Source organism: Triticum aestivum, chromosome 6B (assembly GCF_018294505.1).
Source record: "Triticum aestivum cultivar Chinese Spring chromosome 6B, IWGSC CS RefSeq v2.1, whole genome shotgun sequence".
Lineage (NCBI taxonomy): Eukaryota > Viridiplantae > Streptophyta > Magnoliopsida > Poales > Poaceae > Triticum > Triticum aestivum.
This window is the reverse complement of record NC_057810.1, coordinates 216,917,581-216,933,617: the sequence shown is the minus strand read 5'-3', so window position 1 is coordinate 216,933,617 and position 16,037 is coordinate 216,917,581. Positions and strand designations below refer to the sequence as shown.

General features: G+C 51.3%; 1 protein-coding gene across 1 annotated transcript; it reads left to right on the top strand.

Moving 5' to 3' along the window:
* The first annotated feature begins 8,684 nt into the window (after window positions 1–8,684).
* LOC123136648 (glyceraldehyde-3-phosphate dehydrogenase GAPCP1, chloroplastic) lies at window positions 8,685–14,501 on the top strand. The gene is made up of 14 exons (XM_044556095.1): window positions 8,685–8,984; window positions 9,479–9,552; window positions 9,644–9,702; window positions 9,789–9,827; window positions 10,144–10,244; window positions 11,561–11,673; window positions 12,317–12,416; window positions 12,517–12,663; window positions 12,814–12,874; window positions 13,000–13,097; window positions 13,176–13,318; window positions 13,853–13,936; window positions 14,017–14,106; window positions 14,204–14,501. The coding sequence occupies exons 1-14, from the start codon at window positions 8,898–8,900 to the stop codon at window positions 14,256–14,258; spliced, it is 1,251 nt and encodes a 416-aa protein (XP_044412030.1). The 5' UTR covers window positions 8,685–8,897; the 3' UTR covers window positions 14,259–14,501.
* Window positions 14,502–16,037: the final 1,536 nt, after the last annotated feature.

Sequence of the window (16,037 nt, the reverse complement as noted above, 5' to 3'; positions counted from 1 at the left end):
CCCTGGGAAGGCTCTTTCATCATCAGCAAAGTGATGGGCAATGGTTCCTACTACCTGATCGATGCTCAGAAGCCCAGAGCACGCAAGAGAGACGATTCCGGCAAGGAGACGGAGAGGCCATGGAATGCAAATCTCCTCCGGAGATTTTACAGTTAAAAGCAGTATGTATCATGCTACCTTTTGTATTAAGTACGAAGACTCCAGGTCCCCCGAGAAGAGCTCGGGGACTACCCTCTTTTATCTATATGATAAGTGTTATGCCTATGAATGTGTTGTTTTATTATTCTGCCTGGCACCCTGTTCGACCAGTCGGCCCGGAGGCTCGCCGCCTTCTACTATGTGTCCTTTCCTGCAGTCGGACAAGTAGTGTGTCGGCACCAAAAAACTTCTCCTGTCAAAGCCGCAGCTCGTAGAGCGACTGTACAGTGGACAGGGGTTGCAAAGCGGTGCCCACACGAAAAATGGCTAATGAAAAATGCGCACATAGCCGGGGCCGGCATCCTGCCTCTCCGACCGGCTGCCGAGCAGCCGACCGGCCAGCTTCTACTTACCTTGCCAACACTCCAAACGGCTAAGTACTTGCCCTCCCGTAAATAGCCAAGTACTCGACCCAGCCGCAGTCCGCAGAGAGGCTGTTTGGCTGGCAAGAGGGTAGCCAAGGGAGGGCGGCAAAGGAAAAAAGCAAGGAGCAGAAAGCAAGAAAAGTTAGAACTCGGCAAACCAAAGCATAATTTGTGACGAAGAATATTTACATAGCAAAAGGCCCATTAGCCAGCATTCAACAGAGTTTGATATACACCCCGCAGGTGGAATTGTGCAAATTTAACCAAAGTTTGTCGAGACTGATAAGCAGAAAAATAAAGACAACAACCTAAGGAGCAGCAGAGGGTTCCGGCTGCACGGTGGAGTCGGCGGTGCCGGTTGGAGCAAGAGAGGGTTCTGGCTAGACGGTGGAGTTGGTGGCGCCGGTTGGAGTAGCGGACGGCTGGACGGCAGAGTCGGCAGCGCCGGTTGGTGGAACGGACGGCTGGTCGGTATCCGCCTGGTCGCCTCCAGCAGCAGTCGGCGCGCTTGAGCGCGGATCGTTGCTCGAGGCACGGTCATGATGAGGCTGGCTGTCCGCTCCAAGCTCCGGCGCGTCCTCCTCGCTTTCCTCGTCCTCCACCTCCTCCCCTTCATCGCTGGAATCAATCACCTCAGCCGAGTCCTTGTTGTCCTCTGGATTCAGCCCGAACCACTCTAGTGGCGCCTCGGCGCCATCGTCAACCAGCTCCGGGACGAAGACGCTGGCGTTGGTGTAGTCGGCGATCGCCGCCGCTCGCCTGACAAGGTCGCCCTCCACTGCCACCAGCTCCTCCTGTGCCTCCGGCCGAAATGTGGTCAGCTGGGCTAGATCTAGCCCAGGGTACCACGCCTTGACGAATTCCAGAGCCCGGCGCGCTCCAGCCCGGGCGGAGGAGCCCTTCCAAGCTTCCAGGCGACCGACCGCCACCTCCAGCCAGTCAGCAGTCCGACTGGGAGTGTCCGGAGCCGGCACGCCTGGCCAGAGGATGGAGATCGCCTGGGCCCCGACGCACTGAAGACGGCGCAGCATCTGGTGAGCCGCTGAAGGCGGGCTTGGATGTTGAGAAGCTGCTCGTTAAGGGTCCGGGGAGCATCGGCGGCAATATGCACGCCTTCTGCCCTCCGCTCCTGGAGATAAGCCTCAAAGGCCTGGTTCACGGCGACAGAGTGGTCTGGGAAGAAGTCTGTGTGGGTAAAGGGCAAGGAAGCCAGAGGTTAGAAGCCAGCAGTCGGCCTGAATAGAGGCCGGCGACTCAAAGAAAGAAAAAAGAAGAAGCTCACCGTCGACCATGTCCTCAATGCTGCCGAAGCCGGCGGTCAGCTGCGCCTCCTTGTTGGCCCAGGCGGAGCGCTCGGTCTCAAACTCAACGAGGAGGTCGATCTCCTTCGTCTCCGCCTCCTTCTGAGCTATCTTGAGACGCTCCGTCTGCTTCGCCAACTGCACGGCTAGTCGGTCACACTCCTCGGCCAGCTTGCTGCACTCTGCCTCCTTGGCGCGCAGCACGGTGTTGGCTTCGCCCAGCTGCTGCTGCAAGGCGGCGTTGGCCTCTGCAAAGAGAGAAAAATAAATGACGTCAACACTCAACAAAGACGAGATGTAGTTGCCGAGGAGATCCGGCCCGACTGTTCAACAGTCGGCCCGAATCTCGGGACTACAGCCTGCGGGTGCGCTATCGCGCCCCCGCAGAGAAAGAAGTTATCAATGATCAACCGAAGAAAAACAATTGCTGGGGAGATCCGGCCCGACTGCTCAGCAGTCGGCCCGAATCTTAGGGACTACAGCCCGCGGGTGTGCCAGCGCACCCCGCGGAGGAAGAAAGCCAAGACTTACTCCGGCTCTCGGACAAGTTGGCGGTCTGCTTCTCCAGCTCCCGGACTCCAGAGTTGAAGGTGGCCGTGTGGAGGTTGTGGTAATCCTGCAATAGGGATGCCAGACGAAGTTAGCATTTGATGCTCGCAAGTTAAAGTTCCGGACCGCCTACTCAGCAGCCGGCCCGAAACTTGGGGACTACACCCAGTGGGTGCGCTGGCATGCCCCCACCAAGAAATAAAAGGATAAAAACAAAGGAGTAAGAAGCATACCCGGATGGCTGCTTGCGAGTCCAGGAATGCCTTGTTGCACCGCTTGAGGGCGTCGGCTTCAGCCCGGAGCTTGGCCTGGACGTCGAGGACCGCCTGGTTCAAGGCTCCCGTCCCACCTCCGTGCACCCAGCCGGAGGGCGCGACGCTGGTCGCTCGGTGTCTGGACCGACGAGCTCGCAGCGCTGGCCTCCAATGGCGCGGTGCCGAGACCGCCTTCGCAGGACGACAGTGCACGGGTGTGCGGGCCTCAGGAGTTGGGCCCGTCACCACCTCATTCCCGGCTAGTGGCGCCGGCGGGGCGGCCGGTTGCCTGTCTTGCGCTCCACCAAGCGGCAGCGGCGGAGGCACGATGACGTCCGGCATGACAACATCGCCGCCCTCCCTCTCCATGACCGGCTGCTCGTCGCCGGCACCCCCAGTCGTCGCCACGAACTCTGGCAGAGGTGGCACGGAATTCAGGGGAGCCACAAGCAGCGGCTCCTGGCGGCATGCGGCCTCTGCAAGCCGCTCCTTCGCCGCGGCATCGGCCTCCGCTAGCTTCTTCAGCGCAGACGCCTCCGCCTTGTCAGCCTCCACCTTCTACAGGCAGGCGGCTTCCTGCTCCTCGCGCACCTCCCGCGCGTTTTGCTCCTGCGCCTCCTAGAGGTCGGCGGCCGGATCGATCCGCCGGGTGGTGGTGGAGGTCTCCGTCGACCTGATGACAGAGGCGGCGGCCGACTTGTTGAGGGTGAGCGGGGCCCTGAGATAAGAAAGCAAGGCAAAGGAATTTTTTAGGCCAGATCGGCAAGAAAGGGAAAGTGTAAGAGAAATACTTACACCGACACCATGGGCGGCGCCTTCGGCTGCCTCTGGAACTTGGCCACCTTCGCCACGGCTTCTCTCCGCCTGGTCACGACGGCTGGGTTCTTGGGTTTTTTTGGTGCACTGCCGAACAGGGCGGCGCCCTATTTCTGCTTGCGCTTGCCGCCTCAAGCGGACGGCCCGGCGGAGGGGCCCGCGCCTGTGGTAACGACGCCCCGCGCAGGGCGCGGCTCGTCCTCCTCCTCGTTGTCGTCGGGCCAGGTCTCCATGCCGCCCCTTCCTCGGAGCCGTCTGCTCCATTGCCGCCGCCTACGGCATCGTCCTCCAAGGCAGCCGTCCCCAAGTCAGGGTCGTCCTCGTTGCTCACCTCCCGGTCCGGCTGGTCGTTACCACCCGGCCCCATGATGGCGACCATCGCCGAAGACATGTAGATCTGTGCGCCAAAGAAGGACCACTTCCTACCAAGACCAAGACCAAGGCAAGAACTAAAAGGGGGAAGCTAAGAGACTTACGACAGGCAGCGGGTTGTCACGGGAGTATGGCCGCTTCCCGAACCGCCAGGACCCCTCCGACACCTTGAGGTCGGAGATCTCGTTCACCATCCGGGCCACCTCGGCAGTCGGCATCTCCTTCGTGCACATCCAGCTCGGGTCGCGGTGCCCGCTCATCCGACAGATCAGATGAGGACGGCCTTGGAGCGGGAGAACCCGGTGCTCGATAAAGGCAATCAGCAGGTCGGACGCCACGAGACCCTCCGCCTCCGTCAGCTCCCGGAGCCGGCTGATGGCGGTGGCCGTGTCGGACGACACGGGCTTCGGCTTGTAGCCCCAGTTCGGCCGAGGCCCAACAAGGGGACCAGCCTCGTAGGGCGACAGGTTGATGAAGTCGACTTCCGGGTCGACGTTCTCCACATAGAAGTATGATTGCTGCCACAGTTTCACCAACTGTGATAGCTTGATGACCGGGAAGGCGTTCTTGACGGCCGGCGCATGGCGACGAAGGCGCCGCACTCGACCGCCGTCTCCTTGGTGGAGGTGCCCAGCTTGGCGTAGAAGAAAGCTCCCCATAGCTCGATGGTGGGGAGGATGCTGAGGTAGTCCTCGCACACCGTGACGAAGGCGGACAGCAGCGTCACGGTGTTGGGCGTCAAGTGGTGCGGCTGGATGTGGCAGAAGTCCATGAATGAGCGGAGGAACCCGCTCACCGGGAGGCTGAAGCCGCGGAGGAAATGCGAGCGGAAGACGACCCACTCGTCCCCCTGTGGCGCCGGTGAGATCTCCTCCCGCGGCGGCACCCTCACCTTGACGAAGGCCGCGTTGGGCATCCGACGCATGGCCCGGAGGAAGGTGAGGTGATCCTCTATCACCACCGAGCTGTCCCAGTCTCCTCCCTTCTCGCGCGCCATGGCGTCTGAGCGGGGTTGTGTGGGGGAGAAGAGGCTCGGCGACGGTGAGCTACAGCGGCGCTACGGCGGGCACGGGCAGCAGCAGCAGAGAGAGGAGGAAGAAAGAGTGGGGAGGAGGGCGCGTGTGCTCCTCCGCTCCCTTGCCTCCCCTACTTATAGCTCTCGAGCTGCGAAGCCGAGGGGGAGGGACGTGGGATCGTGGGATTAACTGTGCCCACGATCCCACGACCCCCCCCGATTACTACGCAGAGTTACTGCGTAGTAACTCTCACGGGAATCGCAACCGCCCGCCTCGGCCGCAGTGGTCCGCCCGCGTGCCGAGGCCCGGTGGTGGCAGGCCTGGCCCGCTGTCACGTTCCATCAGGAGCGTTGGATGGCAGGCTGGCCAGGCTGACGTGCGCCACGTGGCGTGCTCATGGCGGGCGGCAGGCCTGGGGAAGCTTAGCAGGCACGCCATCCGCTTCCCGACTCGGCGTTTGAAATCGGCGGACGATCCCGCCTTGTCAAAATCGGCTCCGGCAGCCGGCGCGTCACAAGGCGGACTGAGCGTTTGATCAGAGCACGGCAAGAAGGGAAACTGCTGAGACTTCACGGCCTGTCGACCGCGACGCCTCTCCAGCTTCGGGGACTATTGTCGGAGTAATGGGCCACGGGTAGCCTAACCCGAGTCCCTGAGCCTTTCAAGACTTTGGGCCAGTTTCGCCCCACGAGACTCCAGACTGAAGCGCCGCCTTCCGGTGGCCGGCTAGCTCAATGGCCGGCTGCCCGAAGACGGCCGAGCATCAGCAGACGGCACCAAGATAGGTCGACTCCTAGCAGACGGCCTCCATAGAGGCCGGCTTCTAGCAGGCGGCCACCCAGCGCCATCAGAGTCTGCGCCCCTCATCAAGAGGACAAGACAGGGTGAGACTCCTGTGTAGACCCTCACCCTCGAATCCTGGGCTTGGCGTGGCTACAGTGCCTTGTACAGGCAGAGGTCTTTGCACGACGCGGCACTGTTGCCACTTCCCCCTTGACGTCATTCCTGAAAGGTGGAGCCCTGTTCCCACGACGGCCTATCGATACGGCCTGCAGGCGGCGGGCCCTACCAGGCAGTGAGAGCCCGGAAGACGGCGGAAGCCAGACCAGCCGGACCTAAGGGAGGCCAGCTTCCAACAGGTGGCCAGTTCCTCCCTCGAGGCCCGCGCACCATTAACCAGATGGGGCGTGGAGTGGCTACAGTGATCTCCCACCAGGCGGCGGGACTGTAGCCACGCTCCCCTGACCAAGCCTGCGTCATTAGCATCACAGCTACAATGATCAGCCATCAACCAGACCCGCCAGCGGTGGGAGCGGCCTTTCGACTCCGTACCAGACCGGTCGGAGGGGCCCACCAGGCGACGGGCCCCAGCTGCCGGCGGAGAAGCCGGCGACCAGAGACACTAACAGCCGGGTCCTGCACCCGGCCAAGTTACCATTGTACCCCTGGGGGGTAGGCCTATATAAACCCCCCAGGGCACCCATGCAAAGGGTTCCCAACCTGTTAGAACTAGCCTCACTTCTAGAGGAAGAAGAGAGCTAGCCCTGCCTCCTTCTGCCTCTAGCACACAGCTCAAGGAGCACCTTTGTACTCACTAGTGCCTTAGTGATCATGCGGAGCCCCCGCAGAGCAGGACTAGGGGTGTTATCTCCTAGGAGAGCCCCGAACCTGGGTAAAGTGCGCCAGCATTCGTGTCTACGCCTCATCCCGCTTCCAAGCACCGGTGACGTTCTACTCGCTCCCACCATGATAAGCCATCCTTTGGCATATGTCGCACCCAAACCCCGACATTCTTATGATTGGAACTCTAGCAAGCATCTGCAACTACTAAAGACTCATTAAAGTAAAACTCAACCATAGCTTTAAGTCAAAATTCCTCTTTAATACCATATGTAACAACTCACAAACTCGGGTTTAGGCTTCTAGTCACCCCCGCAACCCATTATAAGCAAATCATTAACATATTACAACACCCTCCAACGGGGATCCCACACGCTTGCGCGAGACGATGGTCACCATATGACAGCACCATAGTAACATACAACTCATATCAACCATATCATACCACAGTTAGCCCACAAGACAAAAAGAAACTACTCAAACATAATAGAGGTGCAACACATCATTGGATAACAATATATATCATAGAATACCATGTTCAAGTAGAGGTTATAGTGGGGTGAGAGAGGTTACACCGCTACATAGATGGGGAGGAAGTTGGTGATGACAGCGGCGAAGTTGTTGGAGCAGATCGCCATCACGATGATTCCCCCAATGGCGCTCCGGCGCCACCGGGGGAGTGGGGGAGAGAGCCCCCCTCCTTCTTCGTCTTCTTCTTGCTTGGTCTTCCCCTAGATGGGAGAAGGGTCCCCCCCTCTGGTTCTTGGCCGCCATGGCTCTTCGGGGGCGGGTGCCCCTCTGAGATTGGATCTCTCTATGTTTTCTTCTCTGTTTCGCGGTAGGGTTTCTGCCCGAACACCGTTTCTTTTATGTCAGAGTTCCGTAACTCCGATCCGGCTGAGATTTTAACATAATTTCCCCCCAATATTAGCTCCCCTGCAGCCGAAAGAGAGCTTAAGAAGGTTCACGATTGGCCCACAAGCCTGGCTCCCACGCCATAGGGGGCGCCCCTGGGTGGAGCCCACATGCCTCGTCCTGCATTGATTCTTGCACCCTAAAATGAGATATATTCCACATAAAATCTCCATATTTTTTTTATCGTGTTTGGACATTCCTATATATTGATTTTCTACGAAACAAAAAAAAAACGAAAAACAGAAACTGGCACTGAGCACTAGATTAATAAGTTAGTTCAGAAAAATAATATAAAAGTGCACCAAAACCACATACAATTGATGTAAATATATCATGAATACTTCATAAATTATAGATACGTTGGAGACGTATCAAGCCCCTCACAATCCTTGCACCACCGCTACTACCCCTCTGTGGCCTGTCTTCCACACTGCTCTGCCTGAATTAACCTTCGCCAACCAGGAGGTGATGGAATCCACGACGGTGGAGAAACTTGTCGTCCTTGCATATAGCCTCACGCACTGGTTGTGGCCCATGCAAGGAAACGAGTAAATGGGCCTATGGCCTCCTGGTCGTTGCGAGACTACGAGGAAGGCCCCAAATACAAGGAATCGCCCAAACTCAATGGTGAGAGGTGCTATCATATTTTCCAGCACAGTTGTTCGTTTTCAACAATTTTCATGACTCTGACATACCCTAACAACTTCCCAAAGTTCAGGTAAGTGGCGCCGTCGACCCCGTGTACGTGCCCGGGGCGCAGGTACGATAAAGTCATCCCGAGACCATGTGGACGGGACGTGGTCGGATGTGATTGCTTTGACCATACTGTTAGCTCGTGCCTCCCTGCAGGCGTGGTCGGCAGCTCGAGCGATTCTCGTCCAACGAGTGACAAACATAATACACCGCAGTGCACACTCAATAAATAGATTTAACGACTAAAACAATACCCCCTCAACAGTTTAAATTAAACTGCAAAAGCATCTTACATTTGTGAGTATCTTGTACCCACACACCTTTGGACGGACATGCATTTTCCTTTTCTTTTAGAATATCAGCAGTCCATAAAAAAAAAGGTCGGGCGGTAGTGCTGCCAACCGCAGCGCTTAGACAAATGACAATCGCCTTGCAAAAAGACGAACAACAGTTGGGTCTTCTTGTGGGAAAACCAAGCCAAAGTTGGTAAGATCCTCCTCTTCTTTTTAAAAACACGACGATGAACACGGCCAGCCAACCAAGAGATTCGGTGGAGGGGGTAGGCGAGGCGAAGCTCGCTCGTTCGTGTGCAGCTGCTGTTTCCCCCCTCTCTTGTTATAAAACAAGCCTCGGGCCGCCACCTTCCCCCGCCCGCCTCCGCGAACGAAAGGCCAGCCAAACCTCTGCCCCCTCCTCGGCTCCTCCTCCTCGTGACTCCCTCCTGCGGTCCCTCCCCGGTCAAACCCTAACGCGCACCCACCCACCCGTCCGTCCGTCCGTCCGTTAATCCCTTCTCCCATGGCGGCGCTCTCCGTGCCTCTCCGCACCGCGGCGGCCCTGTCCTCGTCCGGCGCCGGATCCCGCGCCGTCGCCGACCCCTCCAAGGTATCCGTTGCTTGCTCCTGCACACACTGTCTGTACGCGTACAGCCGGAGAGGTTCCGTCAAGGGCTGGCACACGCGGCGCCGGTGGGTTGATGCGAGTCCATTTCCGCGTCTAGATTTGGTTCCCGTCGTAATTCGCTCGAAACTGTCTTATCTTCGGTGGGGAATTCAGCCATTTGAGCGGTTTGGCGCTGCAATACGCCCTACGGGCTGAATTGGGTTCAAGCGCCGCGTACGACTTAGGTTCCCTGCTGTTTAGCACCTGTCCCGTGGAATTTAGCCAAGGCGACCCTATTTATTAACTCTGAATTAAGGTGTGGATTTGTTTGTATGCCAGTAAGCGTTGCTGTAGCTCTGTTGCTTTCCACTTTTGTTTGGAATCTGTTGTTGTGTTATTACATCGCGAGAAGCCTCCCTCCTTCTCATTTGTTGGATGTTATATAGTCCTGAGCTTTTTTGTGGTCATATTGATGGGATTTGTCTGCTGTGGCATAGGCGTCATGCGTGAGGAGCACTGGCTCCGCTCATTTTGGCTGCAGCTTCCCCTCCATTGTGGCTTCCTCGTCATCGTAAGTGCCTCTTTCCGATGCATAATCCGCATTGCCTTGTAAACTGTATACCAGATTAGGATGTACTGCATCTAACTCATGTATACTAAAGTGTCAGGAACATTGAGCCACTTAGAGCTATAGCTACACAGGCACCACCAGCCGTCCCACGTAAGTTGTTGGGCTCAGCAAACATTGCAGCTTCTAGTGGCATTTGATTGTTTTATAATCTTTACCCTTTTTGTTTTTCTCTGCAGAATATTCGAGTGGGGAGAAGACGAAGGTTGGCATCAATGGTGAGCGTCTTGTGTACATAATTGATGCAAAAAAACTGTTGCAATCTAGATGAGGGCAGATTAATCCTTGCTGGTTGCATTTTTTTGTCCAGGATGCTTAGGCCAGGTCCTTTTGTTTCATAATATACTGTGTCGACGAAATAAAGTAGTTTAAGTATCATCTTGTAAGGTCTTTGGAACATATTTTTATTCCTCAGATGATCACACCAGGCACACATAGATAGCTTATACTTTGGTACTGTACGAGTCAAAAGTAGATGAAGTAATAATCCATATGCATTTTTTTAATGTCAGCCTGTTGTTTTTATTACTGCAGGGTTCGGACGGATTGGGAGATTGGTTCTGAGAATTGCAATCAGTAGAGATGATATTGAAGTTGTCGCTGTCAATGATCCTTTCATTGATGCTAAGTACATGGTAAGGAAATAATGCTATATGATTTGCATATTTTGTGCTATGAGATCTGCTACACCTGAAATTTAAAGTTAAAAGTGTCGAACTCATGGTTCTACAGTAGCTAGTTCTTTACTACTTTGTATGAAATTGCATGGAACCTTGTTGCACAGTACTGACATACTTTTAGTTTGTTTCTGTTTTTGTGTGATAGAGACCTCATGAATTTCACGAGTATTCTTTTTGTTAGCTTAATATAAATGTAACGAGGTAGTAATTTTGTCTCTGAGATAACTTGCATACAAATTATTCATGGCATCATGCACACACTCCCTTCGATAACTTATGATAAATTCCTCACTATGCATGAGATATAATAGGTATTCTGCAGCTGCTTGATAGTATTTCATGGTAACTCCACATACCCATTCAAATGTAATGTACTATCTACAAATCAATGAGTATGACAGGTGTGTGTGTGGCATACTCACTGTCATTCATCACTCGTGGTATAAGTGATTATCTGGCTCACACTTCCAAACCACTGTCTCCTACCTTCTGTGACCCCCCTCCTTTTCATTGCCAACTACTGCTCTCTCCCATTCCCGCAGAGGCAGGTGACTCTGGAAATGGGAGAGACCGGTGGGCATCGGTAAAGAGGAGTTACAATGCAGAAGGTAGAGGGCAGTAGACATTTTTTTAATCAAGGTAACATGAGCTAGAGAATGCTCTGATACCACAAATGATGTTGACGTATTTTGCCACATGAACGATTCCTGTGTGCAAAGTACATGTGAATGTTTGAATGAGCATGTGAAGCTAACAAGCAGCTATAAGAGAACTATTCTGTCCCACACCCCTGCTGTGGATTTCCTTGAGGACTGTTGCTGATAACAGGTGCAAAGTGCCATGTAACTCTGTGTCTCGAGGTAGCCAGGAGAGATGATAGTTCTCATAATCCCATTTAATTCATGCCAAGTATCTTTCTTGTTAATTCATTCATAATATGTTTTGCCTGTGTTTCACCTTCATGTTGTATGTGCAACTTCTTCAGCCAATTCATAAAATCTTGTTTATAATGCACTGCATTTATGTATTTCAAGCACATACGTATTGGTTAACCATCTAATTTTATGCAATTGGGATTCCTATTTCTTTTCTGTTAGGTGCCATGACAAGAATCATCCAGTGGGATGATCTACTGCATTGGAATTTGACAAATTTAATTCTGCCATTATATTCTTTCCTTCACTGCTGAAGTAACAATTCTGTATTTGCATGTCGTGTAGCATTTTGGTGTGCTTTTATTTGATTTGAAGTTAATGTTCCCCTTTTTCCAGGCTTATATGTTCAAGTACGACTCCACTCATGGCCCCTTTAAAGGATCCATTAATGTTGTGGATGATTCAACTCTGGAGATCAATGGGAAGAAAATCACGATAACAAGCAAAAGGTAATTATGCCAGGGTTGGCCGATTGTTTGCCGATATTAGTGCAGTTCATATAAATGTCGTGGTCGCTGAATATACACGACATTGTTGTCCTGAAATAAGTACAAGTGGAGCAATGAAGTGGCCAGAGTAACATTATTACTCCCTCCTTTTCTTTTTAGTTTGCATATAAGATTTGGTCAAAGTCAAACTACGCAAAGTTTGACCAATTCTATATAAAAAAATATCAACATCTACAATACTAAAGCTATATGGCATGAAAATTCATTCCATGATGCATCTAACAATATTGATTTCATACTGTGGTTTTAATATTTTTTCTTATAAAGTTAGTCGAACTTTACAAAGTTTGACTTTGACCAAATATTAGATGCAGACTAAAAAGAAACGGAGGGAGTACTTAATAACTGATTCTTACAAATGCATGTTTACGTACATATAATATCTATACCAGCGGAAGCTTGCTGTGCATCTGGTGTACTGCGTATTCTTTTCTTACTTTGGTTCTGAGATTCATATGTCGGCTGTGATTGAACTCTCTACTTCTGGGTTTTGGTTTTTGTCAGTTCTCTCTTCATATCCTTTATTTTGACATTTTGCTACATGCGTATTGAAAGATTCTAATCTTTTATTTCTCAATTCCAGAGACCCAGCAGAGATTCCTTGGGGTAACTTTGGAGTTGACTATGTTGTTGAATCTTCTGGTGTTTTTACAACTATTGATAAAGCATCGGTTCACTTGAAGGTCTGTATGCCATTTCTTCCGTGATTGTCATCTAATTATCAAACAATATGCCTTTTGCAATGAACACAATGTTGAGACTTTTGCTACCTTGTTTATATAGGGTGGTGCTAAGAAAGTGGTGATATCTGCTCCATCCGCAGATGCTCCCATGTTTGTGGTTGGAGTAAATGAGATGAGCTACGATCCCAAGATGAATGTTGTTTCTAATGCAAGTTGTACCACTAACTGTCTTGCTCCTCTTGCCAAGGTAACTCTTCCCCATTTCCTTGCCCTGCTGGTTTTCTTGAACTAGTATCTACTTCCTGCCAAGTTAAGTGCACAATACAATCACGATAAACTGCTCTGGTGATTAATCTATTCTATCGTCCTCGTGATGCCCATGAACCATTATGTGCAGGTTGTTCATGAGGAATTTGGCATTCTTGAAGGTCTAATGACAACTGTTCACGCAACAACAGGTTTTCTTTCTATGCTATGAAACTTCTCAGTTGTCACAAAGGGAGACTCATGGTTTTGCATTCTTTGTGTGGTAATTGTTGCTTTTGAAATTTGTGTCATAACAAGGTTTTTCTTCTGTTTCCAGCCACCCAAAAAACTGTTGATGGTCCTTCAATGAAAGATTGGAGAGGAGGACGTGGTGCTGGTCAAAACATAATTCCTAGCTCCACTGGTGCAGCAAAGGTAACTTGAGATGAAAGCATGTGATGTGTCTATTCCGATTTTCATTGTTGACCGACTGATTCTATTTTTTTCTGTCAGGCTGTGGGGAAAGTCCTCCCCGAGCTAAATGGAAAACTTACTGGCATGGCTTTCCGAGTTCCAACGCCAAATGTCTCTGTGGTCGACTTGACCTGCCGACTTGAGAAAAGTGCCTCCTATGATGATGTGAAAGCAGCCATCAAGTATGCAGACCCATCACATTTTCGTGCTCATTTCCTTATTAGTTCAACTCTTTACAATTCACTATTTCAGTTTGACTTATCTTGTTAAGCAACCTGTTAGCTATTTGTAGTAGTTACCAGTATTTTGAAGGTTAACAGAATGCTCACAGCGCTTCTGAGCAGAATGTAAGATGCATATAAAAATGTGAACTGTCCAGGAAGTAGGAACTGATGAGCAAACATGTTGAATCACAGTTCAATTTTGTTGCACCCCTTAGGTTACATTTTGGGACGGGGGGAGTCATATTCAATTGATAAGGATTATCTGTTATAGTATTACTTAGTAATGCTAGACCAGCTTCTCCCGCCGTCATGCATATATAACCAAACAACTATATGTGTGGATGTCATTGTTGAAGTATATATGTGGATTGCCTAGGTCTTTCCATCAGTTTGGACTTTTGGTTGCGTTGGCTAGTGCATGAAGCTTAACAGTCATCATGTGTAACACTGCTTTCAGCATTATCAAGCTTACATATATGCCCCGTGTTTCAGGGCGGCATCAGAGGGCGCACTGGAAGGCATTCTAGGCTACACAGATGAGGATGTGGTATCCAACGATTTTGTTGGTGACACAAGGTAAGAATTATGTCTACTCACATAGTAACACAATTTGCTCTGCACAGTACCAGAAAATCACTGCTTTCCCTGCATCTCAGGTCAAGCATATTTGATGCTAATGCTGGCATGGGACTGAGCTCTTCCTTCATGAAGCTCGTGTCGTGGTACGACAACGAGTGGGGCTACAGGTGGGTGTCTATTTCACCGCATTAAAAGAGTTATTGACCCACATTTTCAGATCTTCGGTTAACCAATGGGTTATTTGCTTTCATTTTTTTGCTTCAGCAACCGAGTTCTTGATCTGATCGCCCACATGGCTCTTGTCACCGCCAAGCACTGATCAGCCCCAAGTGCTACTAATAGGCTGCAATTTTGCCGGTTCTTTTCTTTTCAGTATTTATTATTGCCTTCATTGTGCCTTTTGAACACAAGCAGAAATGGGTACTCGGATCCATGACTTGCTTGTAGCAGTGGACGAAATTTACGCCGTAGCGTTTTGAGCATGTCGTGGGATTTGTTGAGCGAATCTCATTTGTATCGGTGGTTTGATTTGTTGCTAAAGAAAGAGATCACAAATTGTTCCCTTTGGGCATCTCATGTATGATTTCTTCATATTCTGTTTCCACAACTTGTATGAATTTACCCAAGTTTGACTCCCACGTCATCTGAACCTATTGTTGCGAACATTTTTTTTTGAGATTCAATGCAATTTGCATTAAACAGTGAGCGAAGCCAAATCGCTCGCCACTAAAGCTGATACACATGGGTCAGACCCATCAGTTACACTGTTTGGCACCCCGGCCATCAACGAGCCCTTCGTCGCAAGGGTGTGCGCTACTTGATTACAGGTTCTAGAGCAGTGCACAATCTTACACTCAATGAAATTACACACAATAAAAGCTTTTAAGCGGTCAGCTACAACACCTAGGCAAGAGAGATCAACACTAGTATCATCCAACGCTTCCTTCAGCAGCAGAGCATTAGTTTCCAAGTAGACTCTGCCCATTCCCAAGTCTGACGCCAAGTGAAGAGCAGCTTTAGCAGCTAGCATCTCGGAATGTAACGGGTTCAGCAAGTTTGGCAGGAAGCCAGCAGCACACTCCATCGCCTCACCCACATGATCCCTGAACATAGCCCCCCAGCCTCCATTGCAGTCTTTTGGTTTGAAAGAGCCATCAATGTTAATTTTAATCCACTCAGCCGGCGGTGGTTTCCATCGCTGCTGTGGAGTCAGCCCATAATTTGTTGGTTCCAGTTGGATGTCTCGAAACTCGTTCGTGTGATGCTCAATAATCCAAGCAAGCTCTTCGATTCGTCTTCCTTTTCCTCCTCTGCGGTTATTGTGCTCACACCACCAGTTCCACATGAGAGTGGCAATAATGGCTTGCTTCTCCCCAGCAAGAGTTGTCAATTTATCCATCATTGTTAAAGCTGTGCTCTGATCCATAAGCAGCAGTCTCTCCTCCTCCAGCCCGCACAGCCTCCAGATCTCCTTAACTTGTTTGCATTTGAAGAGCAGATGGCCTCCGTCCTCCCCATTGGCTTGGCAAACAGGGCACCGCATGGAGATATCCAGCCCTCTTCTTCGCAGGTTCATGCAAACAGCCATCGAGTTGTGAGCCAACGTCCACATAAAATGTTTTATTTTACCTGGGACCGTCATCCGCCAGATCTTCTTCCAAGGGGACACTTTGTTCGCTTCCTCAGCCCTCGAAGCAACACCTCTCAGCCCCTCCATGTTTTTATCATGCATATGCACCCAATATGCAGATTTAACAAAGAACTTGCCCCTTCTTTCAAAGTGCCAGGCCGGCAGATCTTCCAGCTCACAATTTGCGGGGATTGCCAATATCCAGGAGGTATCTTCTTCATTGAAAGTGGCCCGAACCAGTTCTTCATCCCATGACCCAGTAGCCGGGTTGATAAGCTCTCCGACCTTTGACATAATGTTTGTGCCCCTTGGTGTAGACGGCCGCCTAGTTGTTCCCCTAGGTATCCATGGGTCCTTCCACATATTGATTGACTGTCCATCGCCAACTCGCCAAATGAGCCCCTTCTTCAGGATTTTGATTCCTTGCAAAATACTCCTCCAGGTGTAGGACATATTGTTCGTTTCCTC

Bases quoted from the DNA above. Each gene is read 5' to 3' on its own strand.
- LOC123136648 (XM_044556095.1), top strand. From the start codon at position 8,898: ATGGCGGCGCTCTCCGTGCCTCTCCGCACCGCGGCGGCCCTGTCCTCG. The intron at 11,674-12,316 runs GTAATTATGCCA...TCTCAATTCCAG, and splicing joins ATCACGATAACAAGCAAAAG to AGACCCAGCAGAGATTCCTT. The intron at 12,875-12,999 runs GTTTTCTTTCTA...TTCTGTTTCCAG, and splicing joins AACTGTTCACGCAACAACAG to CCACCCAAAAAACTGTTGAT.